The sequence below is a fragment of the Gossypium raimondii genome, chromosome 13 (assembly GCF_025698545.1).
Source record: "Gossypium raimondii isolate GPD5lz chromosome 13, ASM2569854v1, whole genome shotgun sequence".
NCBI lineage: Eukaryota > Viridiplantae > Streptophyta > Magnoliopsida > Malvales > Malvaceae > Gossypium > Gossypium raimondii.
The window spans coordinates 11022583-11042243 of NC_068577.1; the positions used below are offsets into that span (position 1 = coordinate 11022583).

At 35.6% G+C, this 19661-nt stretch overlaps 1 protein-coding gene across 3 annotated transcripts; it reads left to right on the forward strand.

Moving 5' to 3' along the window:
• Positions 1 to 5438, forward strand: LOC105783696 (uncharacterized). Of its 3 annotated transcripts, none has more exons than XR_008192900.1 (8): positions 1 to 581; positions 985 to 1442; positions 2117 to 2300; positions 2429 to 2653; positions 2761 to 2877; positions 3356 to 3589; positions 3802 to 4286; positions 5121 to 5438. XR_008192900.1 is itself a non-coding variant. In XM_052626818.1 (8 exons), exons 2-8 carry the CDS (start codon positions 1013 to 1015, stop codon positions 4015 to 4017), a joined length of 1314 nt encoding a protein of 437 aa, XP_052482778.1. In that variant the 5' UTR covers positions 6 to 581; positions 985 to 1012; the 3' UTR covers positions 4018 to 4354. The 3 variants fall into 3 exon arrangements, 2 of the variants coding, with proteins under 2 accessions (XP_012464742.1, XP_052482778.1); XM_052626818.1 differs by lacking the exon at positions 5121 to 5438 and having other exon boundaries at positions 6 to 581; positions 985 to 1038; positions 1131 to 1442; positions 3802 to 4354; XM_012609288.2 differs by lacking the exon at positions 5121 to 5438 and having other exon boundaries at positions 3802 to 4355.
• The last annotated feature ends 14223 nt before the right edge of the window (positions 5439 to 19661 follow it).

The window sequence follows — 19661 nt, forward strand, 5'->3', positions numbered from 1 at the left end:
TCATGTTCAGTCCTTCATATGTATTTATTTGGTATTGTGAGTTCATCACTCTCAAAGAGTTTATCATTCTTGAAGAGTTCACAAAGTATGTTTGCTGCATGAATGGTAGTCTAGGAACATAAACCAAAGAAACTGAGTACTTTCCTGATAAACTTCCATTCTAATTTATCAAGATGAAGTTGCATAGGTGGAAATTGAGAGATAGAAGAGACATCTTTAAATTTAGGAATGAGAGTAATAAGGTCTCGGAAAGGGCATTTGGAACGGATCCTTGAAATCGTCAAAGCCAACACCGTTGATGTCATCCATTCGGACCGAAAGCTTTAAGAGATTTAAGGGACCAAATTGCTATATGAGGAGAAGCTGAATTTCCGAAGGCCAATTAAAATCACCATCTAAGGACTTCAAAAAAAAACTGTAAAATGCTTTTACGTATAATCGTACTTTACTCTTATGACTGAAAAAGGAAAAAGCAATGCTCGAATTAATCCACTACCAGTAGCCCCATGAGCGACTCCAATATCTCTTCCTCTTCCTCTTCATCTTCCTCCGATTCTGCTTCCATCGCTACCGTCGATCAGGTAAACCCCTTTTCTTTTTTTCGTTTCATTTCTACAATTCTACTCAAATTACTACCCCCCAATCAAACATCCTACCTTTTTTCTTCTTGTTCATATTGTTTGTGATGTAGCTTTATATCTTGTCCACTTCAGTTTATTCAACAAACTATAATCTGAATTCCCAACTTTTCCCTTTTCTGAAAAAGAACAAAGAAAGTCATGATCTTTGTTAGTGTCTTCCCCAACAGTGGTTGGTATTGTCCTAGTGGGGTTTTATCTTCCCTCTGCGCCGAGAGCCCTGAAGGGTTTGCGGAGGTGTAGCGTCTCGGTTAATGGAGATACCACCTGCAAGTCTCACGGGATAAGTGTCAGTTAATACTATACTGGCATGATGGATATATATTATATATATTTCTTTTTGCAGAATGTAAGGAGGAATGGGAGAATGATAGATGATGGCGACACGTTTTCTCCAAAGGTGCGTCGTTGGCGTGATGTTTTCTGGTTAGCAATATTCATGCTTCATTTAATTGCGTTGGGATTTGTGCTCGTGCTTCTTGGACTCAATAGGTTTAAGAAATCAGATAGGCTAAACATCGATAGATATACGAATCGAGTTTGGGAGCATAATAATGGATTGACGGAGAATTATTGGCCCAATTATGCTGTTGCCGGTGGGGTTGGGGCCGCCCTTGGATGGATTTGGTTGTTGTTGCTTGGTTCTCATGCTAACCTAATGATGAAGGTTTCAGTTCACATTTTGACAACATACCTTGCTGTGATTAGTGTTTTATGTTTTTGGTGTAAACAATTTTTCTGGGGTGTGGCATTTGCAACCGGTGCTGCGCTGCAGTTCTTGTACGTAATATCAGTTGTAGACAGGTATGGTTTGGGGCTATTCTTTTGTAATCTCGAAATTTGTCACCTAGGATTTATTCTTTGTCGGATGCCTTAAAGAGACAAAATAATAGGTTACAACGCATTTATCTTTTAACTTACTGTTCAAAATTCCTTTTGTTGGCTGAAATATTTCCTTGTTTAGCTTTTATAGATTTTAGGCGATTTCTTTTTCCAATTTATCAAATTGATAGTAATGTTGGAGTACCGCTAGTTGGTGTTCTACCGAGGTTTCGAACAACCTTTTTAGGAATTGAAATGTAAGTTTTGGTTTTGATGGCTTGGATTGAGAACAAGGAGATACTAGAGTGTTGGTTTGTGCAATTGAGATAACTTTATTAGAATTAGGAAAAGAGTCACGAAGTTGAGTCTGCACATTTTGTATCAACTGAATGAGGATCAGTTTTCCTCATAGAAAATGAAATTATGAGTTTGCATTAGCTCATGATTTGTCTAGTAGTGAATGCTTAGTATGCATGAATATTCTATCTTTTATGGGGTGATTATTCATTGTAATGGAGAATCATATGCATGCTAATATTATGCCAAGGTTTGTAGATCTCTGATCATTTCAACGTGGTTAGGAGTAGATAACTCTGTTTTGGAATATCAGATCTTACAAAACCTACCTTGACCAGATTATTTTTCTGTTTTGACAGACTTCCATTCACCATGCTGGTCTTGCAAAAAGCTGTAAAGATGGTATGGAGTCTTCCTGAAGTTATGAGAGTTGCCTATGCATTTATGGCAGTCATGCTTTTGTGGATGGGCATATGGTCTTTCGGTGCAGCTGGTGTTGTGGCTTCAAGCAGGGGTGACCTTGGACGCTGGTGGCTTCTTGTGGTGAGCTGGCAAGTTTTGCCCTTTATTCCATTTGTTCTTACTGCAATGAGAGTTACAGGAGAGTGCTATTAGAAAAATGATTGATTACGTAGTGATATAAATAGTAATGCTGTCATTTGAACTTGTAGGTTCTCTCTGTAAGCTTGTTTTGGACAGGTGCTGTCCTCTGCAATACTGTACATGTTATAGTCTCTGGGCTGGTGTTTCTTGTACTTATTCATGGTGGTCGAAATGCTTCACCAATGCCTCCCAATCCATTGATGAAATCTCTACGATATGCTGTAACAACATCTTTTGGGAGCATTTGCTATGGGTCACTTTTCACAGCTGCTATTCGGACTCTGCGGTGGAAGGCAAGCATTCCAGCATTTGCTTTTCTCTGACTGGATCACTAATTTTATTTTTCAAGGTTTAAATGAATGCTTTCTATTTCAGTATTTAATTTCAAAATGAAATTTAGATCAGGGGATTCCGGTCAAAAATTGGCAACAATGAGTGTTTGTTTTGCTGTGTGGATTTTTTGTTTCAACTTGTGGAGACCCTTGTTCGATTTTTCAACAAGTATGCCTACGTCCAGGTAATTTTATGCACTTCTCTTAGTAATCTTCCTAATGAACTCGTAACTAATTCCTTACAGCACATGTAGCAACATTACATCCACTATTTTAGCCTTCTTATATTGACACTAAATACTGATTCAACTTCATGATAGCATTCATGTATCTTAGGGGAATATCAAAATAGTAACTTAGACGTCGTTTGTTGGATGGAAGGGCGTTCCCAGGAGTTGTCGAGTGATTTGTCGCTTTGTTATTTTAGACATGTCCATTTATCCCATGAATTTTCGAGGCAAGAGATTCTTTCATTTTTCCTTCCGTCTGTTGGGTGGTTGATGACAGGTTTAGCCACAAAGAAGATTTTCTTTTTCCAAACTAGACCAGTTGATTTCTCATATTAGTCGTAGTGAGAGCTATATAATGTGTCTGCTGTTATGAATTCCTATGAACGATATTCCATTAACTGTAGTATGGTTTTGCATGCTCTGTTTCTACCAGATAGCTGTTTATGGCAAAGGTTTTAACCGAGCGGCAAGAGATGCCTGGGAATTATTCCAGTCAACTGGAGTTGAAGCTCTAGTGGCCTATGATTGTTCTGGTGCCGTTCTGCTCATGGGTACCGTCTTGGGTGGGCTTATCACAGGAACTTGTGCTGGTGTTTGGACATGGATGACATGGTGTGACAGAGTGATCATGGTCGGGTCCACTGCAATGTTGATGGGAATGGTCTTGGTAAGTGTATTTTTCTATTCTCCAACTGAAGACTACTATCGTTAACCAACCCTATTCATAATCAATAGTAGTAAATCTTTGTTGCTCAATTTGGTTTAAGGTTAACGCGTTGTAAAATAGACCTTAATCTTGTTTGTCTTTTTAAAATAGACCCCTTTCTCTTCTAATGTTTCTGCCGGTTATTTTTGTTGGAAATGTTGGGGCTGCTGCAGGTAGGACTAGCAATGGTGGTGGTAGAAAGTGCAGTGACATCTATATACATCTGCTATGCGGAAGACCCGTTGTTGATTCAAAAATGGGATCCTCAGTTCTTTAACCAAATGTCGGAAAAGCTGCACCAGCGTCTTCAGCATAGGAGTGCACTAGCCAGGGAGATATTGACTCAAAACCAGCATGACACCCGCATGCAAGATATATTCCATCTTTGAAAGAAACTGTTGTTGTGTGTGTTTATTATTCCAAATATAAATGACTTTGTTTGGAAATGCAAACAAAATTTTAGTTGAAGGATTTATTTCATAAAAAAGTGGCATCTCTTTTCTTTTCCCTAAATTATTCGTATGATACTGACTTAAGGCTGGGGTGGTTTCAGAGAGTAGTGGGCAGCTTTGGAAATGTTTATTTATAGGAGCAGAGCTGAACCCTGGATATGTGGGAAGAGGGCTGGGACTGATGGATTGGTTGGTTGGTGCAGATGGTGAGTTTTGAGAATCCATTTTTTTTTTCGTTTACTTAAATTATTCATCACTCAATTTATTAACATTGAAACAGGGATGATTTTATTTAAAAATGGATATATTAAATTAAATAATATTTTATTAAAAATTCCATTTATTTCACTATTTATTCTTTCATCCATTTTGTTTGGTTGATATATTTTCATTTTGGGTTGTAGTCCTAGTCCAAGTGGTGGTGGTGTAACCTTGGTAGTATATAATAAAAAATAAAAGCAGTCGAGTCGTCCTGTTGTTTGGCAGTTGGGCAGGTCATAAGTGTACGGTAGCCGTATCAAATGCTTATCTCTCCCCCCGAATTGAATTAAAGAACTTGACTTGCTGTTTTAGACAAAGATTTTATATGGATGTCATGTAGGTAATAAAAGCATAATAAATGTAGTCTGCACATTGGCATTGGGTGTTGTAAATTAGATGAGTTCAGTCTCATTAATGTTGTTTTCATGGATTAATAAATTATCACACTCTCACTTCCCCAAAGCAGAGCTATTTAAGACACTCTGCTCTCCACTTTCACCACTACGTATATGTATACGCTTCATACAATGCCATTGGTTGAAGCCTCATACAATCGTTGTTAGATGGTAATTTTTGGAGTGTTAAATTTGGGTTTTTTACCTAAATAATATTAAAAAATATATATACTGAAATGGCATGTTTTAAAAATTATGTACTAAAATGTTACATTCAAAGGGGTGGAGGGTGGTGCATAGGCGGTACCACCTTAGTATTCTAACAGAATTTGCAAGAAAAAAAATGGAGGCAGCTTAATAGGCGGCACACTGGGTCAAATGCAGGTCGTATATGGTAAAAATCGGACCCAAAACCTGACCCGTTGTCATAGATGGGATAGCACATTGGGTCATGCTTAGGGAAGAGGCGGCACCCAATGGTGAAGGCAACGGCACAGGCGGCACCTAGGTCACGCCTCTGGCAGAGGTGGCACCACCGGTGTTAGGCAGGTGGTGGGATGGGTCGAGTCATGCTCGTGAGGTGTGTGTTTGGGGACCTTATAATGGTCCCCAATGCTCATTTTTGGCCAGAAGAGTACCATTTTTGAAGAAAGAGAAGAAGAGAAGAAGAAGAAGAAAGAGAAGGAGATGGCGGGAAGGGAAGGGAAAAAGAAAGAAAAAAAGAGAAGGAGAATAGAGAGAGGGAAGGAGAAAGAGAAGAAAAAAGTAAATAGAAAATGAAATGAGAGTTTGTTGTTTAGGGAAGATTAGGTGTTTAAGAAAATATATATATTTTTTGTTATAAATTAATGTTAATGTTAATTTGTTTTTGTTGTTATTATTGTTGATTTAATTGGATTTAATTTTTAATTTTATTTTTGTAAGATATTATTTGGTTAAAAGAGTTATTAAAGTATGTTTGTATTTATTTTATATTTTCATTCATTCATAATTTATTTTAATGTTGATTGAAGTAAAAAGCCTATTTATGTTATGTACAAAGAATGTTTTATTTTTTATGTAATTTATTTGTTATGTGTGTTTTAGGTTGATTAGATTTATTTTTTATGTAATTTATTTTGGCATGTTATTTTGATTATTTTAATATTATTTTTTTCTATGTAGGTAAAAGATGAGACCATTGATATAGAAATTTGGAATTTATGAGATAAATTAGGAATTAGGTTATATGTTCTAATTTTTAAGATTTTATAATTGAGGATAAGAGTTTGTTTTAAATTTTATTTTATTTTATTATAAATATTATAAATGAAATTTCTTTTGAAGTTCTATGAAAAAATATATTTTTGACAATAATTAAATTGGCATATTTTATATATATATTTTATATTTTAAACCAATACATTTTACTTATTATCATTTTAAAATAATAATAAAAATATTCAGTATTTATTATGTATCATTTATGTTATGTTTTTGTTATATTTTTTATTGGCATGTTATTTTTATTATTTTAATATTTTTTTGTTTTTATGTAGGTAAAAGATTAAACCATTGAGATGGAATTTGTGAATGGACCATTGAGTTGGAGTTTGAGTTGGAATTTATAAGATATATTTATTTTGTTAATGTAGTATAGCAAAAATATGATGTGGACAAAATTTTTGATATTTTTTAATTAAAAGCAATATATAAAGTTTAGATATTTTGATAAATATTTAAAATCCATCAAACTTTGAAATTAATAACCAAATTTGTTTTGAAATTGAAGGTATCACAATGGGTTCATTGATTAAGAACGATGGTCACATATCAAATACAGTTAATAATATGGTAATATATTGTTATTTGTTAATCACGGGTTCCCTTAAAAAAAGATCTACGTAATTTACAGAAATAAATTATGTTATTATAATTATTTTCTGTAATTTAATACTGTCAGGGCCCGTACCGCGCATTAAAAGGTCGGGTGAATGGTTTAGGATATTCCCCGAATGAACGACTGATGTCATACTTGGAGTTAGCTGGATTCGGGTCAGCAACATTGATCCGGATGTTTGATTTGTGGTACGATTTAATATCTGCATTGGTCGAGCATTGGCGTCCGAAGACCCACACTTTTCATTTGCCATGTGGGGAGTGCACTGTCACTCTGGAGGATGTTGCATTGCAACTTGGGCTCCCAATCAACGGGAGTGCCGTAACGGGCGTAACTACGATAGCTAAGTCGGTTGCCCTTTGCTATAGCATACTAGGAGTTTCGCCCTCGCCCGACGATGCTGAGTCCAAATTTATAGGTTTGAGATTTTCATGGCTGAAAGTCGATTTTGAACATTTATCAATTAATGTCACTGAGCATGAAGTGATGTGCGCAGCTCGAGCGTACATTATGCATATTATAGGGGATGTACTGATGCCAGATGCGAACAACAATAGAGTTCATTTGATGTATTTACCCCTATTAGCTGATTTACAAAATGTTCACTTGTATAGTTAGAGTTTCGTAGTTTTGGCTATGTTGTACGTGAGCTTTGTAGGACTACAAAGCCTAATGCCGTAGACATAGGCGGATGCCTTGTATTGCTGTAGTCATGGGCTCTTTATCGGATGCCATTCTTAGCATCAGTTATGTAATGCCCCGGAATTTGGGACTAGAAGTATTGGGCCTTGAGCTAGGGAACGATTAGGAAATTGTGCACAAAAGTATGTGTGCTTTAGTGGTTAAGGGTCCTGAGAGGAGTTGGAAAAGTTTTGGGTTCAAACCTGGGCCTTAGCAAAAATTTTAGTTTTAAGTGGATAAAACCCTGGATGCTTGGATGTAGGCTTTTTAAATTATTGTGTTAAAAAAATGTCATAAGGAAGCTTGTGGTCTAGTGATTGTGGCGTCATTAAGGTTACAAGGGAGCCTGGGTTCAATTTTTGGCTCTTGCAATTTATTTTGGTTTTTCTTTTAAAGGAACCTGGACTTTGGCCTTTAGACCTTTTATTTAATTGAAGACAAAATGTGACACAAAAGAGCTGGTGGCAATGAGGCAAGTGGAGTGTTGAGCTATTGAAGGGGGCTTGGGTTTAAATCCCATTGCAAGCAAAAAGGATATTTATTTTGCTAGCATAAGGCGACAAGAGTTTGAGGTGGGGTCTTGGAGGTTGAGGAAATTTTCAAGGGATTTGGAGGAGAGGAGTGTTGTATTCGAATTGTGCAAATTTGGCCAGGGGAACTCATTTGGTGCCATTTCGGCAATTGGTGAGTGTAAAGGTGCCGAATTTCCTCTTTAACATTTGGGGTTTTAGACTTATCTTTCTTTTTCTCTAGTGCCGAAACTAAAATTGACCATTCGTGCATCTTTTTGTCGAGTTCTCTCTAGTTCTTTTTGTCCTACGAAATTGACCATTCGTGTTATTCCTTCTCTGCATCTTTGTTATGCTCTTTTTCTCTTCTTGGCCGAACCTAACATCTATTTTTCCTTACCTCTTTTCTTCTGCAATCGGATTCTTTTATAGCCTAGCTGAACCTTCCTTTTATCTTCTTTTAACTTCTGTTCACCTTCTACTCTGGGCTGGACGAATATCACTGTTGTTAATCCTTTTCTGCTTCGATATACTGCAAAGGTTCTGACTATCGGTAAGTGATCAAAAGCTATTTTCTGTTTTTCTTTCTCAAAACTGAATAACCTTAATGACCGATTGTTATTTCTTTTCTCACGTACTGCACTCATTGTGATTTAAGAGGGTTCCTCGGGAGTGCTGAGGCATTTAAGATTCTTCTTTCATTTTTCAATTGTATATTTGAAGGGGGTAAGTTGGCTTGTTCGTCAATGGTGCTGCGTTTTAATATTGGGGCCTTAAGTCTTATTTTTTGTAAACAACCCAGTCTTATAGGTTTCATTGTTCAGGAAAATAATTGGAGAGGTCGTGTGATCGATTCTTATTTGGCAGTCTAAGGGCATTAAGCAATTCTCATTCGTTCAAGGTGAGTAGTGAGTGACGATTTGGGTTTAAGTATTGTGAACGTTAATGATGGAAAAATTGACGGTATACCTTGAATGAATGTAAGCCTTGGCGTTGAACTGTTCACTCGATTTTGTAGTCATGTGTGTAATTGTACACCGTAAAACATTACTGTCGTAAAGCCGAAAGTATGTGTAATCACACTGTCTCTACTGCAAATCGGCAAAAGCTGAAAAGTTAAAAATACGGCGGTTGATGTCACATGGGCGTGCGAACGCTCATGTGGTAAACTGAGCCCACGAATATGGGCATTAGACTGTAGAGGCCACCGCGAGCGTTCTCGTGCTCTTGGGTCGTTATGGGCCATATTGGACTGAAATGAGTCATGTGGGCCCAAAAGGCTCGTGGGCCCTATACAGATAAAATCCATGTTAAGTGACAAATACTGGACTAGGCTATGTAGTTCGCATAGTCGTGACTGAATTTGGGCTAAATTGGCCACACGAGCGTGTGGGCCCACTTAGGCCGAATATAGGCCTTCGGCCTATATGCACCGTTATGACCATTTAGGTTATCTGTGTCGTTGGAGGTGACTGTAGGCCTTCAGAAAGGTTGTTAAATGACCAAAATACCCTTAAAGGATAAAATGACCAAAATACCCTTGGGGTAAAATTACCATTTTACCCCTAATTGACGAAATGACCGTTACACCCCTAGTGGTAGGTTGACTGATGTATGTATGAAAGTTATATGACTAATACTGAGCATGCCATCATGCATTCACGTATGTTACTATGGCATGTCATCCTGCATGGGGTTGGGTTAATATTGACGGAGGAAGTGTATGGCTTGTAGCCGTTCTGTTCAAGGCTTACTGTATTTCTGCTTATGACTTTTAGCCGTTCTATTAGCTGGTAGCGTTGCTGCGATACTTATAGCTTTTAGCCGTTCTATCTACGGTGCCGAGCCGTTCTGTAGAATTAGTGTCGCAACCGGTGCTAAGCTTAGTGTGTTGGCTGGGTGGGTTGATTTCATCCCCACATAGTGTGTTGGTTGGTACGGGTGGTGTATTGGTTGGATTGGCTTGGATTTTTGTCTGCATATCTACATCTAATACTGATTCTATATTGGGCTCAGGCCCAGTCTGTTTCTGCATACCGTATATTTGACTATTTGTATTATAAGGGACTACACACTGAGTTTTCGCAAACTCACCCTTCTGTCTAACTGTGCATGTAACACCCCTAACCCGTATCCGTCGCCGAATTAGGGTTACGAGGCATTACCGAACAAACACAACCATTTTTTTTAACCAAACTGATCACAACATGAAAATTTAATTACTTTCGCATAGCTATTATAATTTACAATTAAAATGTAATTAATATCGTGCTCAACCTATACATGCCATAAGATTGAGTTCAAACATTTAACAAAATACCAAAAGAAGTCGATAGTGTGATGGACTATGCTGATGATCCCCGAGCTCATAACGCGTCTCCAAAATCTAAAAAAAAAAAACAAATGGATAGAAAACAAACAAAGTAAGCTTTTATAGCTTAGTAAGTCTATAGCATAACAACAAAAATATATATATATTAACAAATACTTATAGACAAATGCATACATATTTATCAACAATTAAAACCGAATGTATATACACTTTATTACTTGCATACTTTCAATTCACATATGTACTTATCATGTGCATAAAATTGATCATACACACACATATATATATATATATATATATACCAATCACATATTATATTCACTTATATATATATAGACTCATTATGAATTAATACCGAGTACATCGCTAATACATACATTCAATATATATATATATACATATTCATCATATACAAATTAATGAGTACATTTATATATATATCCCAATTGCATCCATAAATAATTATCAAACACATAGGCTCCATGTATATATTTAACAACTGCATATCCCCATGTGCATTTATAAATTCAACAACCGCATATACCGATATACATATGCCTTTATCATTTGTATACACCAAATGCATACAATTATGTTTAATCAAATGCAAAACCGGAATGTAGATGTATACTCACCAAGCATATAAAACCTAATATTTATGTATACATCGATTTCATATAACCAAAATCATAGATATATCAATTGTATATTCTCACATAGTTTAAATAGATTCAAGCACTTAGCCCGCTAGGTTTTAAAACACGATTCGATACACCTAGCTTATAGCCCGCTAGACCTATAGTCCGAAATGTATCACCGGCATTAAGCACGCTAGACGTAAAGTCGAATTAATTCACCAGCATTAAGCACCGCTAGGCACATAGCCTGAATTATATCATCGGCATCCAAACACGCTAGACAATAAGTCCGATTTACATTCGATCACTTTATATTAGTCATTCAAACTAACAACCTCATATATTCATTTCCATTCAAGACTTTTGCATGAATAAATTCACATAATCGAAACTTTCTTAAACATATATAAGTTCCATACCTAAATTCATTTCAAGAACATATACGCATATACTTGATTCATCGCATTTCATAATATCTTACATATATCCTACCTAAATTCGGATTAAGTACCTATTCATGTATGTAAACATATCCAATCAAATATTGCATATACATATATTTTCATCTCACACATAAACATACTTTTCAATACCACATATATACTCATGAATTACATGTCTTAAATTAATTCCAAAGGTTTATACACATATATACATATATAATGACATATCTAAATTCAATACACAACACATGCACGTATTTTTTTTTTGCATGCTTATTCGAATCTATATATATATACAATTATAACATACATATCACAAATCAAATCCAAGAGTTATATATATATATATATATATATACTTTTATAATCATTCAACCCTTTCATATATATACATATACCTTATACATATCTTTGATTAATCTAATAATTTATACATGTATATACTTATATACCTTCATACTTTAACTAAATTCAAATGACTATATAAGTATATACCTATGATTCGAACATGTAACAATAATGCATATAATTCACTCATACTTTTAATTATTTCAACCAACATATTTTCAATTATAATTCATCAAAATACAGCACATATACATACCTATATACTGATTTTTATGACATTAAATAGCTAATAGACTTACCTCGGATATCCGCAGACTCGATCGACTATTCGATTACTTTCGACTTTCCCCGATCTAATTCTGTTTTCTTCAGTTCGCGATCTAAACATATTCAAATTTAACCTCTTATTCATCAAATCATTCAATTTTATCCAAAACACATAAATGGGCAAATTACCATTTTGCCCCAGACATTTTACACTTTTTGCAATTTAGTCCCTATTGCGTAAAACACAAATTACACAAAATCTCACAACACCATAGTTAGGCGAATCTTCATTGTATTCATACAAGTCCATGTATTTCATTTATTTCCCATTTTAGTCCCTCAAAATTTATTTTCACAATTTAGCCCTAAATACTCAAATTCATCAAAATCCCAAGACAAAACATGTTAATCTAAGACATATCTTCCATTATTCATCATCAAACATCACAAAACACAAATATTCATCAATGGCACATTTCAAAATCATCAACAATTCACAAAATTAATACATGGGTTCTGAAGTATTCAAAGCAACAATCTCAAAAATGTAAAAATTATCAAAAACCGAAACAATTTCATACCTTAATCAAGCTAGCAAAGTGCCGAAACCTTAAATGCCATGGATGTTTTCTTTCTTTGCAACATTCGGCCAACAAAAGAGATGATAATGGCTTGTTTATGTTTTGTTTTATTATACTATACATTATTTATTAATTTACTTATTTAACCTTTAATAATTAATAAACAAAACATATATAATAAGGTTATATTAGTCCTTTGCCACCCACTAACTTACATAGTGGACTATTTGCATTATAAAACCTCTAAGTTATAAAGACAACAACAATTAGGTGCTTTTATAATTAACCCCTAAATTTTCATTTTACGCGATTAAGCCCTTTTATTAAATCGGACACTTAAACGACAAAATTAAAACACGAAAATTTCACACAATCACATACACACAAAATAAACACACATAATAATATTAATAATATTTTTCTAATTCGAATTTGTGGTCCCGAAACCATTGTTCCGATTAGGGTCAAAACCGGGTTGTTACAGTGCAGGTAATCCCCAGGCTTAGGCGATTTGGAGCCGCAAGAGACTCGGAGGTGGCTACACGACCGCTGACATTCTGCTGTAGCCTTTTTTATTTAAATTTTATATTTTGGGTTTTAATTATGTTATAAGGCATTTGAGAGATTAAATTTTTAAAAGGGCTTTAGATTTTCTTATCTAAAACCACTAAACACGAATTTTCAAAATTGACAACTATTTTCCAAAAGCACTTAAAAATAGACATTTTTACATTTCAAAATTTAGTAGCTTTCGCGATTGGAATAACCTAAAGTATCAATGCCAGACATTAAGTAAACGTTTTTGGACGAGATTATTTGCTAAACTCGAGCAAAAGGATTTAAACATAGAAATAAACTTTTAACGACAAACTCAACATTTGATCGATACTTTGATGTGACACGCCAGATTCGGCCATAATGTTTGAGCCGGGTTTGGGGTGTTACATGTTAGACACCAACCATACGTATTTCCACTAGTAAACATGTGATAAAATTTAACTTGTTATTAATTGACATTTTTTTTCTTCTAATGACACTATTCTAACGATACTATTCTAACATGTAATTTATTTTCGTAGATAGAGTTTTTATCCGGGTATCGGGAGGTCGTACACTATCCCAATATATCGTCTGATGATTGAACAACATGCCGTGGAAGGGGAAAACTATTCTAATATTCATGACATGTAATTACTTTGCATATCTTACTCGAACCGTGTTAAATTTTAACCATGTTATTAATCGTGCAGTTTATCTGGATACCGTATCGGAGGCCAGAAATTGCGGCTATTGTACCCTCGTCTGCTCACATTCATTCTCACATGTGGTGCATTAACGCACCAATTATCAATTTTCAGACAGTCGAGTGGTATAACGGGGATCGAGTACTCTGGCAGTTTGGTTGCATCCAGTATACCCTAGATTCGCCAATGTAGTTGGGGAAGATTTACGGGATCAACAAGAGAGGAAAACATGGAAATGATTGGGGGTTGTGCACCAGAAATATATTACAGTGTGGGATAATCAGATGGCACGGAGACCTTAGATGGATATTTCTTTCGATTTGCAACTATAGTTAGAGTACATACAATGGTACTCTAGTATGGGAAAACCATATTTCCTTGGTGACAATTGACTGTAGTCCCCCCGCACATGCATCGACTTAGGGCATACAAGCAAGTGCCCGATATAGAGGTCGAGCCAAAGCCAGAGCCCGAGCCCGAGCCACAGCCGGAGCTGGAGCCCGAGTGGTCGCATACACATTCTGTTGATAGTTCTTATCATTCGGAGTTACGGGTCAACGACTATTTCTCGGGCTCGTCAGGACACGGATATCATTCCGGGTTTGATATATTTAGTCTAGTACCACCATAGTACAACACTCCTCCCGGCCCGTATCCACCGCATTACTCCACTCCTTTTGGGTCGTATCTACCGCAGTACAGCACTCCTCCTGGCTTAAGTTCATCGATGGCGTTCGGGGTATATGATTTTTCTTCCATGTTTCGCACACCTCCACCTGCAACTGAAGAGGATGTTGATCATAGAGATCACCCACAACGTGAACATCGACCCCCGCAGAAATATACCCCAGGACCATACCATCAAACCATCAATTTTAGGAGTTTCTTGTAATTTAAATATTACAAAGTTTGTACTTTTTTATTCTAAAAAAATATAAATCAAGAAAAAGACAAACTTTATATTTATTTAATTAGATTAATTGCAACATTAAAACTTAGAACAAACTTTGTGGTCATAAATTAGATTAATTGCAACATTACAACATTAAAACACTAAAACTTGGAACAAACTTTGTAATATAATTTTGTAATATAAATTATATACATTACAACATTAAAATTAGAACAAACTTTGTAATATAAATTTTGCTATATAAATTAAATACATTACAACATTAAAAATTAGAACAAACTTTGTAATATAAATTTTGTTATATAAATTAAATACCTTACAACATTAAAAATTGGAACAAACTTTGTAATATAAATTTTGTTACTAAATTAAATACATTACAACATTAAAAATTGAAACAAAATTTGTAATATAAATTAGATACATTGGATTACATAAAATTCAATTCCTACCCGATCGTGACAATTGTCTAATATGGTAGTTTCGATGCGGGCATTAACTCCGATTATGACAAGCTAATCTGCATAATCCACAATGCTTACTATCGGATTTCTCCCTAATGTCTATTTCATTACAGATTCTGGATGATTGCGGATGACCTTTCAGATTCCTATGCAACCCTTTATTTGAAACAAGCTCGAAAGTTGTCGAAGACACCTCTCACGTACAAAGGTCAGGCAGGACGGGGAACTCATTCTCCCAAACACGCAATGTGCGTTCGAGGGTGTACACATCATCGACAAATTGATCAACATTGAGCGAGACTTTAGCACACGCTACCACGACATGTGCACATAAATAATGAAGTTTTGGAACCTCCTGCAATCGCACCGTCTGTTTCGGAGATCAACTCCATAGAACCTAGGTGATATATCGGGTCGACGACTGACGGTTTCTGTAACTCGATACATTTCAAGACATCGTGAATATACTTCTACATTCTTCGTAACTTGCATTCTTATAATATCGATGAAAGTGAGCCGCGATGTGTCCGATGTAGTAAACGGATCTCCATGACACACCGGAACGCCTAATAGTGGCAATTAATCCTTTCCCTCATCGGAGATGATGCAAATATTATCGTTGCTAATAACATACCTCCGCAGGTTGGTAAGGAAGAATTCCCACGATTCTATGTTCTCCTTATCTACGATGGAAAATGCTATCGAGAGCACGTTCTTGCTGTCATCTTAAGCAACCGCAAAAAGTAGGATCTGTGTATATTTTTCGTATAGCCAGGTCTCATCTACTTGCACAAATGGCTTGCAGTGGGGAAATACACGCACACATGGATCAAACGTCCAGAACATCCGATAGAATATTCTTTTTCCCAGTTGTAGTTGGTCATCCAAACCATAATAAGGTCGTGTTTGTAACTCAATGATAGTCCCCGGTACATACTCTCGCATAGCGGCCATCCATCCCTGTAGATTATCATACGACGCATCGAAATCTCCATATAATTGCTCAATTGCCTTCTATTTAGTTATCCACACCTTTCGCTATGATACTCGATACTGGAATCGTGTCTGCATTTCGACAATCAGTACCGAAACTTTAATGGTCGACATGTCCTTCACCATTGGTATGAAACACATACAGATAGTTTTGGAATCAAGTTTTCGATGATCTTCTGTCATATGTGTTGATGTGCATGTATGAGGCCCAATAAATTTTCGTATCTTCCACATCTACGAATTTTGAATAAATGCAGCTTGTACCCGCCAATTGTAGCATTTCGTCGACTTGCAACACTCTCCAATATATAATGTTAGTTTAGACACTGCAACTTTGTAGTCCACTGATATATTCATGCTATACCGCTTAATAGAAAATACGCACCCTTTTTTACTTTCAAATATCTAGCCTACGAACAACTCAACAAGATCAGAATTTACGACCAACCGGTGAGCAGATAGTATTTCAGGGTATTCTGAGAACTCGGCTACGTGCGCTACGTCGGGGTCTATGAGCAACATATGTGCCCCAGGATTATTGTGAATCACAATACGTCAAATCTGGTTCTCGACTGAAGATGCGTTAATATTTTCATCGTCATTCACGTCTTCGTCGTCAATATCATCAAGGACCTCGTCCACATCGGGATCACTATCACTATCGACCTCTTAATCACAAGGATCACTACTATCGTATCCATCATCACCAACCACATCAATATCGGGTGCAACATTAAGATCGATATCGATCTCGCGTATAGTCGATTCACTATCGATGTACGATATTGGAGCCACCATACACGGTTCTTGAGCTCTATGTTCTTCACCATATGCAGTGAGATCTTTAGTTGGCTCCACACCAGCTAACTCAACAAATAAGTGAATCGGTGCATTTTGGTCACTTCGATTCCCACAATAAAGAGCGATCATTGTCTCCATGTCTTCATCGTCTACAAGTTCCATTTCGGTAAAGTTGATGGGATCTGTCGAAACTGGAAACTTGTAGAAAAGTTTCGAGATCTTTCTCCCACAATGTCTAACAGTTTTTGCGCTAATTATTTCCTTCATATCATCGAACGAGACATTTCTATTAAATCTCATTGCTATTTGTTGCCAACATTCAAATATACATCCAACGGTGTTGTCAAGATGATTCCATCAAAATAAACGCATACGAAAAACTGATTATCCATCTTCAGTACTCAATCTGTTAAAAAATAAACAAAAATTCTCAAAACAATTTCGAACAACATAAAAACACTTACATACAAAATTTAAAGAATGAAAAGAGACCATTTCTAACAATATCAAATTTATTGTCATTTCTAACAATATCTATGACAAAAATATTTTCAAGATTTATCTATTTTTTCATGTTGTTATCACTAACTAACAATTACTTTTTAATAGTAACCAACATAAAAACTTTCAAATATATTAAAAAAATTTAAAACATAACATTCACAATAAACATGCATTAATCTAAACACAAAACTTACTAACAAATCACAATAAACAAAATAACTTTAAAACAAAACATAAAAATAACACTAAACAAACTATATAATACTAACAAAATAATTTTTTCTTATCATAATCTATTATATTTGAAAATAACAATAAAAATAATACATTTTCTTTCTTCTCTTTTCTTTCTTTCTTCTCTTGTTCTGCTATTTTTTTTAAACTGATACTTTAAAATGAGCCAGATAGGGGAGTGTGGAGGGGGGGAATGCTAGGTGCGCCACCTATCAGATAGGGGTCACTGGTGCTGCCTATCAGATAGGCACCACATCCCCATACCCCTTCCGTATTTTTGTACCCCGTATATACCAGAATGGAAAAGTGGTGCCGCCTATCACTTTGGCACCACTACTAAAATATTATTATTTTTAACTAAATTTTGTCAGAATCCAAGGTGGTGTCGCCTATGCACCACCCTTCACCCCTTTAAATGTACATTTTAATACATAATTCTTGGAACATGACACTTACGTTTTTTAATATTATTTAGGTAAAAAAACCCATTAAATCTCTTTCTTTTTTTCTTACAATTTTATGATTTAAAAGTTAAGGACATGTTTGGTTGGGGGGAATAGGAATGCATTCCCCCTATTCTACGGGCCCACCACCAAAGGGGCATTTGGTTGGTTGTAATGCTATTACGGCCCGAATCAGTTCCGTCCCTATTACCCCCATTGGCTGTAATAGCCATTCCCCCCATTCAGCACCGATTAGGAATTCCTCACCCGTTTCTTATTTTCTAATCCATTTTCTGCCCTCATCGATTTCTGCTTCTTCTTCCATCGATATTGCAGAGGTAATTTTTTTCCCTTCCATCAATTTCTGCTTCTTCTTCTCGTACGTTTCTTTTCTTCTATTTACGTTTCTTTTCTTTTCTCCATTTTATCAAGAACGAAAAATGCTATCACTCTTTCCCTGTTTTTCTTTTCTTTTCTTTTCTGTAAAATCGATTTCGTTTTTCTTTTCTCCATTTTCTAACTCTTCAGTTTTGAGTGACAGGTCGTTACCATCACTCTTTTAGCAGGTCTCACTCTTTCCCTGTTTATTTTATAGATAGTTTTGCTTTTGCTCAAATCTGGAATATTTGTTTTTTGTTCTCCTAATTTTGATTCCTTTCTTATGATTTTCATTCGGCTTTTCTTTGACTGATTCTATTGCATGTTCGATTGAACAGATGAAATTTTTTTCAATGTGGTTCTATTACTTGTTTATTCTATTGCATGTTTGATTGATTCTGATGATAAGGCACTTTGGTTTCCCTTTATTCTTTTATGAAACTGATGCTTTTGTTGTCAATTAAACTTTTTGACAAAGTTTGTGTTGCTAAGTTAAGGCTATTTAGAAGGTAGCTAGGAAAGAGCTAACTCTTACGACTGATGCCTGTTGGTCTTCAAGTAGAATGAAGATGGTTTTTGTTAGATTCTATGTTGCTCAGATTCTTCATTTTGTTAGAAGCATTTGTATCCAACAAATATTGGGATACGGGTATGGAGATATAATCCTTCAATGACTATTCAAATACATGGAAAAACTTTGGGGGGAAATGGGCATACTCCTGTCGAAATATACCCAATCTGACTCTCACACACGAATCCAAGCAACATAGGTTGAATGAGTTAAGAAATTGGTAGAGACTGTAGGTTAAGGCTTCAAGTAATGTAGAATTTCAATTCAGCTATGATTGTCTATTTTCCAAATAAGGGAAAATGACACTTGAAGCTTAGCTGATTACACCAGTTGGGTTAATATAGTCTATTGTCTTTCTACTCATGCAAGTTTCAAGTGTTGCTGTCTTACCAAAGGAAGCTAAGCCAAATAAGATAGAATCACCATTGCGAATTCAGTCCTCATAAACCCCGAGTGTCACTGCCTTTGTAATACCTAAAAAAAAATTACTACAGTAAGAAAGTAAGATAATATTCATAATATAGTAAACTAAGGAAATAAAGTGATAAAAAGGGTAATTTTGAGTTATGTCAACATTAAGAAGTATATTATGACATATTAATTTAAGAAATGATTAAATCGCAAAAGTGAGAAAAGTTTTGTGGCCCAAGAGTAAATACTCAAAATTTAAGGGGTTAAAGTGTAAATATGAAAAAGTTGAAG